At 45.2% G+C, this 15,906-nt stretch overlaps 1 protein-coding gene and 1 pseudogene across 3 annotated transcripts in view; one reads left to right on the top strand and one right to left on the bottom strand.

The window, feature by feature from the left end:
* ZNF341 (zinc finger protein 341) overlaps positions 1–15,906 on the bottom strand; it is a 50,085-nt gene that overhangs the window by 15,108 nt on the left and 19,071 nt on the right. For 2 of the 3 annotated variants that reach the window (XM_037143239.2, XM_037143241.2), the window contains 6 exons: positions 14,508–14,759; positions 11,374–11,569; positions 9,701–9,791; positions 8,371–8,564; positions 6,759–6,949; positions 873–1,081 (listed from right to left, as the gene is read on the bottom strand). In XM_037143239.2, the coding sequence (XP_036999134.2) occupies positions 873–1,081; positions 6,759–6,949; positions 8,371–8,564; positions 9,701–9,791; positions 11,374–11,569; positions 14,508–14,759 (1,133 nt within the window). The remainder of the gene's footprint in view (positions 1–872; positions 1,082–6,758; positions 6,950–8,370; positions 8,565–9,700; positions 9,792–11,373; positions 11,570–14,507; positions 14,760–15,906) is intronic. The other variant, XM_037143240.2, reaches the window with a different exon arrangement.
* Positions 3,045–3,853, top strand: LOC119047769 (60S ribosomal protein L7a-like; annotated as a pseudogene).

Genomic DNA, 15,906 nt, shown 5'->3' with positions numbered 1-15,906 from the left:
TGGAAGGAGTCCTCAAACAAATTCTTGCTTTTCACTAAGATCGACCCCTACACACTATGTGCTGGGCTTCATGAAGCAGCAACACGAGGCAAATGCACAGCAAAACAACTGCAGAGTGAAAATGCAGGATTTCACAAAGTTACACAAGTGATGTTGGGTATCTACAAATAACACTGTCAGCAAAGGAGAGGCTGGAGGAGAGGCTGGAAAACACCAGAGGAAGAGAAACTCAAAAGGCGGATCACAAGAATGGGATCACATGGGATCGCTCCGAAGAGAATGATTTGAGGATCTCAGGGTTAAGGGCATGTGGCAACACTGAGGGAACCCTCTATCATACCTGCCAAAGGGGTCCTCCTTATGACTGTAACGGGAAACCAAGGATACATAAGGGACTGTCAGAACAAGTGACCCAAATCAAATCTACACTTGATGCATTCTTTGTTCATTTCAAGAATTAGCATACAGCTTGAACTTTAACCTAAACTTTACACATTATTTTAAAAAATCTTATTTTTATTTTTATGATTTTTGCTTTCAATATGCTTGTTAATTCTTTTTTATTCTAAGAATCTGTGTACCATTCTAACTGTAACTAAATTTTATAGCTTATCAGACAAAATAATATTTTCATATTTTTAGTATATTAATAGAAAAAAATCAAATCTCTTTTCTACTATTACAAGGAAAGACTGGTTTCCCTTTTTAAAATTTTTTTTAGGGTAAATGTCTGCCACGTTGAAGAATGCTACATGGAGGGCAGCATCTTTGCTCCCACCAGTGCCAAGGCCCAGAACCCACTCTGTCAGGCCCAACCCCAAGGCTGCAGGCCGCTGGGCTCCCTGTGGGAGAGGAAGTGGGAGGACACGTACTTGTAGACCGTGCTGTCCTTCTTGGGGCTGTGCTGTGGCAGGAGGCTGTGGGAGTACTGGTGCACGCCCAGGTCGTACAGCGAGGGGAAGTCCTTGCCGCAGAGATGGCAGCGGTAGCTCAACTCCTCCTGGTGGCTCTTGATGTGCTCCAGAAACGTGTCGAGCTTTGGGAACGTCTGGGCGCAGCTTTTGACCACACACTTGTACACCTTGACGGCAGACATGGGACAGGTGAGGGGAGGCAGGAGAACTGTCTCCACTGCCGCCCCCTGCCCTGTGGCATCTGCCTGGAACAATGCTGCTGAATCCCTGTTCCCTACCTCTGTTCCCCTGCTCCCCTGCTGCTACAGCCCTGTTTTATTTTAACTGGAGGGTCCTCTCCTCCCAGCCAGTTCCAGCAACCCCACTACCCTTTCCCCAGGCTCTGTGTGGCCTAGGTATATTTAGAAAAGTTACCCTGAACCTGAAAATACAGTAAAAAGATGACATCATGTCCTTCCAATGTCATACCAGAGAAGTGGCTCTCCAATGTGAGCACACGTGATAGTAACAGATTGCTGGGCACCACCCCCAGAGTATCTGATTCAACAGGCCTGGCAGCCTGAACATGTGCATCCTAACAAATACCCAGGTGATGCTGGTCCAGGGACCTCAGTCTGAGAACTGCTAACGAGCCTGCCTAGGTAATCCCACTCTCTGGGGATATACGCATTGTTTTGACTATTTCCCACTGATAGAATCCAGACTATAATATTAAATATTAACTTGTACAAAACTGATCTGATGTAAATGACTTTTGTCAGGTAGAAAAGATAACCCCAGAGGTCATGGGTTTTGTTGCCCTGTAGGAAATCAATCAGATTCGTATCTAATTTAACAAGCTTATTTCAGTATTCCTTTTTCCCCTGACAATTATATATAGGTATGAATATCGGTGTCTCATAACTTCTTTTGAACTGACTTTGTCATACTTCCAGTTCCCTCATTATGAGTCATGTAAAATTCTGACTCATGTTCACTATGTTATTTACATGCGAATTATGTTTTAACATTTTGAAAGTTATACTTTGACAAGTGGTACAAACTCCTGGTTGCCTACACAATTCCACATACTCCTTCCTAATGAAGTGAACCACGATTTGCTCAGGCTGGCAACATGCCCAGTTAAAACATTTGATCTCACTTCCCTGGCTCCCTTGCGCGTAGTGTCAGCCACGTGACTGCTTTCTTACCAGTGATATGTAGGTGGTAGTTCTGAGGGGAGACATCATTCCCAGAACAAAAAGGCAAAGAGCTCCCTAGGAGAAATCCCTTCTGCCTTTTGCACTTGTCCTGATTGGAATACAGATGTGATGGCTGGTAACCATCCTGCAATCTTGAGAATGAAAGCCACATGCTAACGATAACAGAAAGCCAGAGAGGCCTGAGTCCATGATAACATATCTGACTTGCTACATAAGCCTGACACTGCCTACTTATGGACTTGTGATGTGAGAGAAATAAAACCCTAACTAGTAAGCCAGTTTTCTATTATTTGCAAGAGAATAATACATTTTTAAATGACACAGCACATGCACTGGCTCTGACCAATAAGAAACCTTCAAGGAAAGGTTTCCTTGCTCCTAAAAAAAGACACAGAAAAGACAGCCCCTTTTGCTCATGGATAAGACTGTGTCTGGACCGAAAAAGAGTGACCACCATTCCAGGACCACAGGTGAGCCATCGATAGAGAACAGGGCCACATGGCAGAGAGGTTGGCAATGAGCTGAAAAGACACAGGGTCCTTTATACTGGGTTGTCAACTGACTATTTCAGGCCTGGAACTGCCTTATCATGAGTTTCCTTGTTATGTGAGATGACAAACTTCCTAATTGTCTTAGCCAGTTTGGGTCAAAGTTTTCCACAGTGTGCCCCAAAGATATCCTAATAATTTCCATCAGCCCTCCGCCCCCAGGAATCTATCATAACAAAAAAATCAGATATGTGAACAAAGATTTAATTACAATGATCTCGCCGCGGTTTTGTTTATAACAGGAAAACTCAGGAACTAATCTAGGTGTTCAACAATAGGAGATTTTATGTAACCATTAAACTTGTGTTTTTAAAAACAGGGATTTAAGATCCACATTTCCCACAATTCCCTTTTCTTTGTCTTTCCTCCTGCCACCCAAGATGTTGAAAGAAAAGAAGGCTAAGGGGAAGAAGGTGGCACCAGCCCTGCTGTTGTGAAGCAGGAGACCAAGAAGGTGGTAAATCCCCTGTTTAAGAAAAGGCCTAAGAATTTTGGCATTGCAGAGGACATCCAGCTCAAAAGGGACCTCACCCACTTTTTCAAATGGCCTGACTACATTCAGCTGCTACGGCAAAGGGCTATTCTCTACACATTTTCAAAAGTGCCTCCTGCCATTTACGTGGGCCTTGGATCACCAAACAGCTGCTCAGCTGCTGAAGTTCCCACAAGCACAGACCAGAGACAAAGCACAGAATGGTGGCCCAGGCTGAGAAAAAAGCTGCCGACAGACAAAGGGATGTCTCCCCACAAGAGGCCTCCTATCCTTTGCGCAGGGGTTAACACTGTCACCACCTGGGTGGAGAACAACAAGGCTCAGCTGGTAGTGACTGCACATGATGTGGAATCCATTGAGCTGGTCATCATCCTGCCTGCCCTGTGCCATAAGATGGGAGTTCCCTACTGCATTATCAAGGGGAAGGGGCAGCCAGTCCACAGGAAGACCTGCAACACAGTCACCTTCACATGGCTTAACTTGGAAGACAAAGGAGCTCTGGCTAAGCTCCTTTAGCGATCTGGTGGAAGCAATCTGGACCAATCATGATGACAGATATGACGAGACCCATTGCCGCTGGGAAGGCAATGTCCTGGGTCCAAGTCAGTGGATCACATTGCCAGGCTGGAAATGGCAAAGGCTAAAGAACTGGCCACCAAACTGGCTAAGTATATACTGTTGAGTTTCTGTGCATAAAAGTCATTAGAATTGTCCTTAAAAAAACATAATGATGTGAGGAAATACTCAGAATATAAAATTAGGTTAAAAAGCCCTGGCTGGTGTAGCTCAGTGGATTGAGCACGGGCCTGTGAACCATACGATCGTGGTTCGATTCCCAGTCAGGGCACATGCCTGGGTTGCAGGCCATTTCCCAGCAGGGGACTCACGAGAGGCAACCATACATTGGTATTTCTCTCCTTCCCTTCCTCCCTAAAGATAAATAAATAAAATCTAAAAAAAAAATTTTTTTAAAGAAAACTGTAAAATTAGGTTAAAAAATTGAAAGCACAAATCTCAAGAGAATTTATGCTGAGTCAAAAAGGCCAATCTCAAAAGGCCACATACTGGATGAATCTATTTATACAACATTCTCAAAATGACAAACTTATGAAGACAGATAACTGACGAGTTTTGGAGGAGAAGGATGTGTGTCTAGTAAGGAGCAGCACAAGGGAGATCTCCATGGTGACAAAATAGTTCTGTGCTGTGACTGCAGTGGTGGCTACTTGAACCTACAGAGCTGGTAAAATGACACAGAACTACAGAGGCACTTTATCCTGATGTCAGTTTCCTAGTTTTGATATTGGGCTGTAGTTATGTGAGAGTAACCACTGAGGGAAAATAACCACTGAAGGGTGTAGGGACCTCTCTATACTATCATTGCAACTTTGTGTGAATATACATTTGTTTAAAAATAAAAAATTGGAAAGAAAGTTATCTTAAACCCCCCCACCCCAAATTTGCCCTGGCTGGTGTGGCTCAGTGGATTGACTGCCAGCTTGCAAACTGAAGGGTCACCGGTTCGATTCCCAGTCTAGGGCACATGCCTGGGTTGTGGGCCAGGTCCCCAGTAGGGGGTGCACAAGAGGCAACCACACATTGATGTTTCTCTCCTTCTCTTTCTCTTTCTTTCTCCCTCTCTAAAAATAAATAGATAAACTCTTAGAAAAAAACACCACAATTCACAATTATATGTGTATATAGATCCTAATTATAAGTTTTAAAAATTACAGACACTTTGCAAAATACACTGGATTCTGTATTACATTCTTAGGAGAATGCATTGCAAGGTGGTTAATGTTGTGGGGTTTGAGGTCAAATGAACCTGGCTTTGAACCCTGACTCAGTCACTTATAGGGCAGTGTAATTCTCAGTGATTACAGAGCAGTGAGGGTCTCTGGATGCACTGAAAATGCTTACTTCTAAGGTTGCTATGAGGTGTAAATAAAATATTGAATGTAAAGCATTTAGCAGGGTGCCCAATATATAATAAATAGTAAACATTAACCTATACACTATTTGGATTTTTCTAAATTTTCTAATTCTATATTGGGCACATGATACCTTTATAAGGAGAAATGAAAGTTATTTTAAAAAATAAACACAGGAATAGAATTAACATATAACCCAGCAATTTCGCTTCTAGGTTTATACCCAAGAGAATTGAAAATATATGCTCATACAATTACTTGTATACGAATGTCCATAACAGCATTATTCACAAAAGCCAAAAAATAAAAATAATACAAATGTCCATTACCTGATGAAAGGATAAACAAAATGTGCTATATCCATACCACGGAATATTATTCTGCCATAAAGAGTAATAAAATATTTGTGCATGTTACAACATAGCTGAAACTTAAAAACATTATCTCAAGCCCTGACCAGTGTGGCTCAGTAGGTTGGGCACTGTCCTACAAAGCTAAGGGTGACTGGTTCAATTCCCAGCCAGGATATATGCCTGGGTTGTGGGTTTGGTTCCCACTGGGTTGGGGCATGTATGAGAGGCAACCAAAGATGTTTCTCTCCCTCTCTTTCTCCTTCCCTTCACCTCTCTCTATAAATAAATAAAACCTTTTAAAAAATTATCTCAAAAGGCCATATATGATTCGATTTATATTAAATGTCCAGTACAGGTGAATCCACAGAGACGGAAAATAGATGAGTGGTTACCAGGGACTGGGGGCAGAGGGTGACTGCTAACGGGTACAGGGTTTCATTTTAGGGTGATGAGAATGTTCTGGAATTAGACAGTGCTGATAGCTGTACAACCTTATGCATATATTAATAGCACTAAAGTATATTCTTTTAAAAGGGTGAATTTTATGGTATGTGAATTATATCTCAATTTAAGAAAAAGGCCCTGGCTGGTGTGGCTCAATGGATTGAGCACTGGCCTGCAAACCAAAGGGTCACTGGCTCGATTCCCAGTCAGGGCACATGACTGGGTTGTGGGCCAGGTACCCAGTAGGGGGTGTGTGAGAGGCAACCACACACTAATGTTTTTCTCCCTTTCTTTCTCCCTCCCTTCCCCTCTCTCTAAAAATAAATAAATAAAATCTTTATTAAAAAAAAGAAAAGGAAAAAGATTGTAATCCTAAATCACCATAGGTAGGTTTTCAGATGTTAGATCTTCTCAGGGTATTAAGAATTCTTCTTGCCCTGGCCAGGTAGCTCAGTTGGTTAGAATGTTGTCCTGATACACCAAGGATGCAAGTTCAATCAGGGTATATACAAGAAGCAATTAATGAATGCATATAAATAAGTGGAACAACAAATTAATGTTTCTCTCTCAAATTAGTCAGTTAATCAATCAATCAATCAATCAATGAAAGAATTTTTCCTGTCTCTGATTCCTTCTTTATATGACCCTTGAAAGGTGGGCTCCCTCCCTGAGTACCATAATGGCCCAGTAAGCTGGTCCCACCCAGGCAGAGTAGAGGGGGAAGCTTGGCCTATCATGAATAATCAGACAGGAGCTCAGACCAAATGAAGTGTGCTCTTGTCCCTTTCTCAGCCACGTTTAAGATCCCAGCACCAGTCAAGATTCAGGGCTAGGATGGAAGGGCCCCACACTGACTGCCCACTAGCCACCTACCTGTTCATTTTTATGCTGGGTCATGTGGGACTTGAGCTGGAAGTAAGTGCTGAACTTGCTGGGGCAGAACTGGCACAGGTAGGAGCTATCAATGAGGACCACCTGCTTGGCCTCCAGCTTGTCCCCCTCTTCCTCTCCTGCTGTGGGCAAAGCCTGGGGCTGTGGGGCACTTGACAGCGTCTGGCCCATCCCTGCAGATAAAGTCAGGGAGAGAAGTTACTGAGAAGAGCAGAGGAAGAGGTCAGTAGAGAGCCACACCATTCGGGAAGGACGCACAGAACACTTCCTGCGTGTTCCCTGTGTACACCACCCCACTCAAGGCACTGCACTCACGGTCATCTGGTGTGCACTGATGCCACCCTCCCAGGTGCTACAGTACTGAAATACTTATAGTCTGATTGATGAATAGCTAGCTATTGCCTCAAGTCTCCCCTCCCTGGCCTATGCCTTGGACACTCTAGGCCTCCCCATGTTTGTTTAAAATCCTGACCACCACTCCTAGCTGTATTCATCATGCCTCCTCAGCTCCTTGTTCTAATTATACTCATTTGTTTAGCTGTCTTTCCCTCACATTCCCTGAGGACAGAGGCCTGGCATGCAGTAGGCCTCCATAAATGTTTGCTAAATGGTTGAACCCTTGGAGGTAGGCACTGCAGGAGTTTAAAAAAAATTTTTTAATGGTTTCTTCCCCAAAGAACTCCTAAGAGTTCAGGATAAATACATAGTAGGGCTAGTTGCAACAGGGAGGTCATATAAAAGTGGCCATGTGTTGTTTGTGCAGCAAAACACTGCCTTCGTCAGCTGGTGAGTGGCAGGCGCAGCTCACCCACGGGGCTGCACAGGGAAGCCCCAGCCTTACACTGTCAACACAGTGGCCAAAAGCCACATGTGGCAACTGAGAACTCAGAAGTGGCTGGTCCAAACCCAGACTAAATGTGCTATAAATGTAAATACATCCTGGATTTTGGAAACTTAGCGTAACAAAAGAATATAAAAGATCTCAGTAATAATTTCTTTATATTACACATGCTTATTAAATAAAATATATGATTAACATTAATTTCATCCTTTTTTCTGCTTTAGAAAAATTTAAATGGCATATGTCGTTCATATATTTTTATTGGACAGGGTCGCTCTAATTAAACTAATACTAGAAAAAAGGTATTTAAAACTAATATTAAATAGTAAATATTAATATTAAACTAATATTAGGGAAAATGCTCAGAAACAAGTGATGGCTTTGATGACAATTTCACAAACTATGAAAAGCTTTGGTGATCACCTGCCCATAGAGGCCAAAGAGACTCCAACTTCTGATCAACTGAGAGTGACTGCCTAGAGCAATATACTAAAAAGAGATTGTGAGACAGTATCCAAGCTCAGCAAAAAGGACAGGTGATTGATTAGTGATGTCTGTCATAGGTTCAGCATTATAGTAACACCACATATATTGCATATTTGTCATGCCTCCTTTCATCTCATGCCCCTTTTTATAAATGAAGTAGACTGAAGCCCAGAGGTCAAGGAAGTTGCTCCAGGTCATACAGCAACTAAACCTTTGAAGCTGCAGAAGAGCAGTGTAGCAAGAGTGGTGTTCCCTCCTTCAGCCCACCTGTGCTTTCCTCATCCTCCTGCTGGCTGGGGTTCAGGGCCATGACCTGTACAGTCACGGAGTTGCGAGAGACGGTACCACCACTGCGCCCTGGAGGCCACACCTTGTGAGTCTGCATGTGTTTCTTGACGTTGGACTTCTGGGCAAAGGCACGGCCACAGGCAATGCACTGGAAGGGCTTCTCACCAGTGTGGCTGCAGGAAACAAGGCTTGTCAGCACCGCTGTGTAGGAACGGACACGTGGCCTCAGCCCAGGAGCTTGCAGCACCCGGAGGGCCCAGACAAAACACCTAGGTGTTGCTGGCCACCAGATACTGCTGTCCACCATTCTGACAGCATGAGGACAAGCCCTCTTGCTGAAGCAGGCTGACCAGAGACAGAAAAACCCTGTGCTCTTGGTGACATTACTGAGCTGCTGAATCAACCAGCCCAGGGGCTGACTTTCTTCACGGCCTACTCATACTGTGAGATGAAACATTTCCTAATTACTTAAGCCCATTTAAATAGGGATTTGTTATTAGAAGAAAAAAAAGGGGAAATAGGACAACTCTAATGGCATAATCAATAAAATATATTTTAAAAAATTAAAAAAGAATAAAGCCTTTAATCTCTGTTAAAAAAAATATCCTAGCTGTTACAGCACAGCACTCATATCATTATTTAATATATTTCTTCAAATCAATTGTTTTAAAACTTAATATATTTTAGGAGAGACTAGCACCAAATTGAAGCTTTCTCCTTTGATTCTCCAAGGACTAAAATAAACTGAAAAGACAATAATTTTCCCACTATGTCTTTCAGAATTTTTACAAACCACCTATAGTCATCTCGTGTACTAATTACCACACTCTGAGAAACACTAAACAAGTCCACCCCTGCAGAGAAGAAAAACCTGAGGACCAGAGAGGTTCCCTGTCTGTTCTTGGACAAGAGGTATTGTGGTCAGTGCTGAGTGAGCAGACAGAGTCATAATCAGAGCCCAGCAGCCCTCGAGGCCAGCCCTTTCTGCAGAGGTGTGGACTGAGGCATCCTTCATGCCTGTAAAGCCCCTATGAGTTCAAGTACACTTCTCCCCCTACCTCACCCCCTTCAGGTCTTCCCCATCATAGTGGGCAGGCCCCACAGCTTTCACAGACCCCTCCCACTGTTCCTGGAAGAGAAGGGGGAAAACCATCCTGACCTGGACTAAAGTTCTGAGAGCCATGACAGGACAGATGAGGCCTTGGTCACTACCCAGGTTGGGGTACTGAGAAAGGAGCCTTCCTTCTACTGCACATGGCTCCCCAGCCAGGGCTGCTAGGAGCCACCTGCCCCCGCCATGCCTGGGTACCTTCGGATGTGCTGCTGCAGGTCAAAGTTTTTGGTGAATGACTTGTCACAGTATGAGCACTTGAGTTTCTGTGCCTTTGGCTTCTCTGCAGCTGAAAGACCAAGTAGGAGGAAAAAGATGGTGAGGCTGGGGGTAAAACTATGGATGCCAAGGGCAGCCTCTAGCAGCTCTACTCCCTGGACCCGGGGTCAGAAATCCCAGACCCTGGGAGGTCTACATTCACGGACAGGCAAGGAAAGAGTCATAGGTGAGCCTCTCAAAGTGCTGGGGACAGGAAAGTCCAAGACATGCTCTGGGCTGGGAGAGCAGGACAAATCCCTCAAAGGCTTCTCTCTGCCCCAGGATAAAATCCAATCTCTCTGTTGTGGACCACAGGGCTCTGCATTCTCTGTTTCCTGCCAACCTCATTATTCTCACCATCTAGCTACAGCAGACTCCCTGCTAACCTTAAAAGACTTCAAACATGTTCCCACGTCAGGACCTCTGAACCTGCTATTCCCCCTTGTGTGTATGGCTGTCCCTCAGATAGCCCAAAGGCTGTTTCCCTTTCATCCCTAGGTGGATTAGTAGCATCATTTTCTAGCCTCTCCCCAATATTACCCCATCAATCATAATACCCCATTAATCTCCTTCCTAGACTAACCCATAAATATTTATTTATTCCCTGTCTGTCTTTCCCATTAAACTGTGACAACTGAGGATGGGGAAATCCTGGACCAAGATGCTAGACTCCTAATGCCTGAAATGAAACTCAACACATATTTGTGAAAGAAAACCAGCATGGAAGTAGTTGACTGGAAGGCCCTGAAAAAGTCTCAGGTTCTCTGCCCTCCTCAACCCCCAACACTTTCTGACCCTGCCCCCCAACCCCATACTTAGCATCTCCAAAGAGGTGGCAGACAATTGCTGCGTGCCTACCTAACATCCATTCTCCCCTTCTTCTTTTCTCTCAAGTGCTCCACCTAAGAAAAACATCAATGTTCCTGGCTAAAGGAGACATTTCCTGCCCTAACCAGTGTGGCTCAGTGGGTTGTCCATAGTCTGGCAAAGCAAAAGGTTGCAGGTTCAATTCTTGGTCAGGGCACATGCCTACGGGGCATGCAGACAAGAAGGGAGCAGATTGATGTTTCTCTCTCGAATAGGTGTTTCTTTCCCTCTGTGTCTCCCTCCCTTTCCCTCTCTCTAAAAAGAAGTAAAACCTTTAGAGAGAGAGAGACATTTCCTGCTTTCTTTGCTGCTAGATATGCTCATGTGACTAAGTTTTGGCCAATGAGATGAAGTAAAAAGCATCATGCAGAACTGCTAGAAGCTGGAAGATGCCCCCTTTATTTTTACTGCCTGGAATATGAAATTAATAGCTGGAGCTCCAGCAGCCATCTTACACAATGAGGCACCCTGAAAACAGAAGCCAGGCACCAGGGACAGTAGAGCAGAAAAAAAAAGTGGGTTTCTGGTGACCATATAGGCATGTGATTTCCTGGTTGCCTACTTCTGGCCTTGCTTTCTTTGCACAGGAGAAAAACAAAATTCTATCATTTTGAAGTTACTCTTATTTTGGATTTTTCATTACATGCAACCAAACTTAATCCTAACCATCATAAAAGGGAAGACTACAACCAAGCAGCCTGTGGATAGGCCGATGCTGAGGAAAGATGCTCAGGCTGTGGGCCCACCTTCTGGGAGTCCACTGGCACCTTTAGCCCGTCGGGTCTTCAGCACTGGTGGGGAGTCAAAGGTGGCCACCGTGCCCCCAGTGGCACTGGTCATGGGCGCAGTGGGGTCGGGTCCTTTTGGTTTGAATCCCTGTTTGCCGGGGCTGTACACTGTGGGGGTGGAGTACACTGGAGCCTCCACACACTGGTTTGGCACCTAGAAGAACAGCAGAGTCAGGCAAAGGGCTCTGGGAAGGGAGAGGAAAAACCACCCCAGCCAGGAGGCCCCTCGCAGGGGCCCTGGCAGATCTCAGCCACTCCCCCGCCTAGAGCGCCATCCTAATTCCTTCATCTAGCTCAGTCACCCCTGTAACTCCCAAGAGCCCTTTGAACTTCATGAAGTCAGAGGCTAGAAGCAGCTTTGGAGCCAGGTTGCCTGGGTTCAAATTCTGACTCGGCCATTAATTAAAAAACAACAACAACTAAGAGATCTTGAGTAAGTCTTTAAATTTCTCTCAGTTCCCACATCTGTAAAATGATGCTAATCATAGTACCCCTCTTATGGAGTTGTTGCATAGATTTAATGAACTAAAGAGGTTAGAACAGTGCCTAGCATATAGTAAGTACTCAATAAATATTAGCCATTATCATTGTTATTGCAGCTTGCCTGCACAAAAGAACCAGGAAATCAGAAGGGTCTGTGCCCCACCAGCTACTCCACTTCTTAACTGACACTGCCAGACACTATACCAGCGGGCATCCCTCAACTGAGAATTGACAATGAATTCCGAGCCACTCAGATTTGGTTAACATTAAGCTAACATCATGACACTGAAGCATTGTGAAGAATTCACCTATTCATTCACCTATTTATCACTCATTGTTTTCCTGAGCTGGTCTATCCAAAATTAAACGTCCTATCCTTCTCTACTGTATCTTTCTCCTTAGACTTATCATATGTAATGTTGTGTATTTTACTTACTAATCTTGTCTATTATCTGCCTACTTCCATGAAGACAGGGACTTTTGTTTTGCTTTTGTTTATTGCTCTGTGCCCAGGCCTACAGCAATGCTGGACACAGAGTATGTACTCAATAAATATTTTTTGAATGAATGAATTCATTTACACATGTATGGGGCACCTGATGTGGCATCAGATGCTTCTGCCAGATCTTGCTTGTTGGCTCTTGGCACCATTCCCACACCCTTCAGGCTCTCCCCTGAAATACAGGGGTGGGAAGCTTGGAACCACATTTCCAGACTGTCTTGCAGTACAGCTCTGAACACAGATGAGGTTCTGCCCACAAAAACCATGAGATGCAGAAGGTAGAAAGGAGGTAGCAACCACTCTCCAGGAGCTGTAGTGGGAGAGGGGCAGCTTTAGTCATGAGTTTGCAAGTGGCTGGCTGAACTCTGTATCTCCTTCCTAACAACCAGCCCCAAGGATGGCTGGACAGCTGAAACATCAGCAAAAGAATCCTACTATTTCCTCACATCTGGGCACAGCAGCGGCGCCCTGGCTCTCTGGGCCAAGCAACAACAGTGACTCTGAAAACCAGTGATGCCCGCCAACCCAGACTTCTGTTCCTCTAGCTCTCCTGTCAGCTTTGTAAGCACCCAACTTCTTATATTCAATCCCTCTGCCAGAAATACCTAGACAGGTTTCTATTTTCCTGACCAATACCACACTCAATGAATTCACCCATCATTCAGGAGCAGTTATGAGACTGTCACTGGGGTAGCTCTCATTATCCTCAATGGCTCTGCAAGAGAAGTTCCCATTTTAGAGAGGAAACCAAACTCAGAGGGCCCTGTTTCTGATATTTATTAAAGCCCAGGTACACTGCTAAGTGCTAAAGGTGCAAAATCAAAGACAACTCGGGCTCTGACCTCAAAAGGCACCCTCATCTACATGGAAAATAAAAAGTGGCAGCTCCCCTGGTGCTGGCCCACCTGCCTACCAGTCCATCATCCTCTCAGCATCTCACTGACTTAACTTTTCTTTTTTTAGTTCAACAAAGTCCTCAGAGGAGGTTGCTTTATTCTCCCAGACTAGGGCAAATTCTCTGGCAGACTCCCAGAACCACACATGGCTGGTAGTGGAATTTCCCCACTGGTCTGGTTCTCCTTACATATAGACGCTACCTGATGTGGAATGTCTATATGGCTGATTCGAGGGTGAGTCGGGAATAATGTGACCTCAAGTGCAGGCAGGCTCTTTCTGTTATAACTATGCCCCTAGCACTGCTAGGAAGTGCTGGGGGCAGACTCTGAACTCTTATCTCCTTGAGAGTAGACTGCTTATCACTGAGAGCTCTTCAGCAGACAGTTAGCAAGGTGTGTATGAAACGCTGATTGTATAATGGCCTCAATCCTTTACCTCTTCCTGTACCCACGCCCTTTGCAGCATGATTGTGCAGATTTACCCCATAAAGAGATGACATCTATTATCTTATTTCTCAAATCTAAGCTGGCCTTGGATGTGCTTTTACCAACAGGAGTGACTGTGTCACTTATAAGCCTAAGCCTCAAGAAGCCTTGAGCATTTCTGCTTGCACCACTGCATCTCTGCCACCGTGGTGAGCAGAGCTGGGTTACCGACTCACCCCACCCCAGGCCACACTAGAGCAGTTGGCAGCCAGCCAGCCAGCCAGCCAGCCTCCAGACACGAGGCAGCCCAGCCAAGATCAGCAGAGCTGCCACACTGACCACCACAGATGTGAGAACAAGAAACAGTTTTGCTATTTTTCACTGAAGTTTTGTGGATATTCCTTACAAAGATATAGCTGACTGATACACCTAGTTAGTTTTAAAAAGTGTAAGACACATAGGAATTTTGGGAATCCTCTCCCCAAAAAACAGGTATTCTCGGACTCTCCTGAGCACTCCCTAAGGGCAATCTGTGTTTATGTTATACCCTCTACTCCACAATACTTTCTCATGGTTTGCATTTTACTTTCATAGCTATGATGGCGGCACTAAAGTCCTTGTCTCCCACAATGGGGGACACTCCAGGATCTGGTTCTGCAAATCCCCACCACGGTATCTCCAGCACAGTGTTGAGCACATGGTTGGTGCTCAGGAAAGGCCCAGGTTAGCCGTGAGGACCATGACCAGTTTCTCCCGCTCTGCCACAACCCCCAGCCTCTGCTCACCTCGAGGGGTGGGTAGGGCGGCATTCCCAACGCCTGGATCTCCACTGTTCCGCTGCCAGCCAGGGGTGCCGTGGCACTGTACACCTCCACCACACCGGTCCCACTGGGGTTGGGACGCCCAGGGGGACCCAGGCTCTGAGGCGGGGGTGGTGGGGGTTGGGGTGGTGGGGGCGGAGGCAGTGATGGAGGTGGTGGAGGGGGTGGTGGAGGCTGGGCGAGGTAGCTGGGTGCAGAATGCATGCTCAGGCTGCTCTGAAATCAGAAGAGAAAATTAAAGCATCATAGCCTCTTAATGAGAGCTGTCTTGTTTAGCAGTGAAGGACATTTGCCTTAACTATGTGTAAAGAACAGCCCCTCACAAGCCGGCTCAGAGGAGGATGCTAGGGGTGGGGCATGGAAACAGGGGAGAAATCAAAGGAGCCATCAGCTCAGTGCTGCTATTCCTTTTCTTTATGAAAGTCCGCAGAAATGGTGCCGCTTGTACAGGAACAAGTTCATACAGCAGGCCTACCACTGCTGTCTTTAGAAAGGCTTGCTTGTAGGACTGACTCCTGACTAGTATCTGAGAACCTGCCTTGTAGGTGGTTCCTTATGTTGATAAGGCTCTTCTGTCCACTTGGGGCACAAACTGTACAGTATCAACTTGCTTAGACTATCTGCACACACCATGTAATTTATGGTGAACACGTTCTTCTCATCCAGAAGTCTAGAATTTTGATCATTATGACTGGGTGTCTGTGACCAATCCCCAACAAAAGCCTGAGGCTTGGGGTCTTAGGTGTGCGTCCTTGGGCAAAAACACTGCACACGTGTTGTTGCTCTTCCCTGCTGCAGAAGGAAGTGTTTTGTGCAGCCTCTCCCCACTTCCCCAAAAGGAGAACTTTGGAAACCTATACCTGGAGTCTAGACTCCAGCTGATATGTCTTGTTCCTCTTCCAACACTGCTGAGTATCCTTTCACTGTCATAAGCCATAGCCATGAGTACAACCATCCTGAATCCTGGGAGTCTTTCTATAGAGAGTCATCAAATGGGCTGGTGGCTATGGATCCCTAAACATAACCATTGATTCTAGAAATTTATTCTACAAAAATAATCAAGCAGGTGGGCAAGCATATCTACATATGGATGTTCTCCAGTAGTTTTTAGAACAGCAAAAAATGGCAACAACCTACACGTGTCCATCCACAAAAGCCTGACTAAACAGAGGATGATCCATCTACATGATGGAATCCTTTGCCGCTATTAAAACAATGATGCTGAGCAGTATTTCACAAAGAGCGCTCCTTAGCCCTGACCCATGTGGCTCAGTTGGTTGGGCATCGTCTGGCAAAGCAAGAGGTTGCCAGTCCAACTCCTGGTCAGAGCACATGCCTGAGTTCCAGGTTCAGTCCCCAGTTG

Source organism: Artibeus jamaicensis, unplaced genomic scaffold (genome assembly GCF_021234435.1).
Source record: "Artibeus jamaicensis isolate MK-2021 breed Jamaican fruit bat unplaced genomic scaffold, CSHL_Jam_final contig_685, whole genome shotgun sequence".
Taxonomy (NCBI): Eukaryota; Metazoa; Chordata; class Mammalia; order Chiroptera; family Phyllostomidae; genus Artibeus; species Artibeus jamaicensis.
Note: the sequence above shows the minus strand (reverse complement) of the source record. Positions and strands in the feature narration are given on the sequence as shown.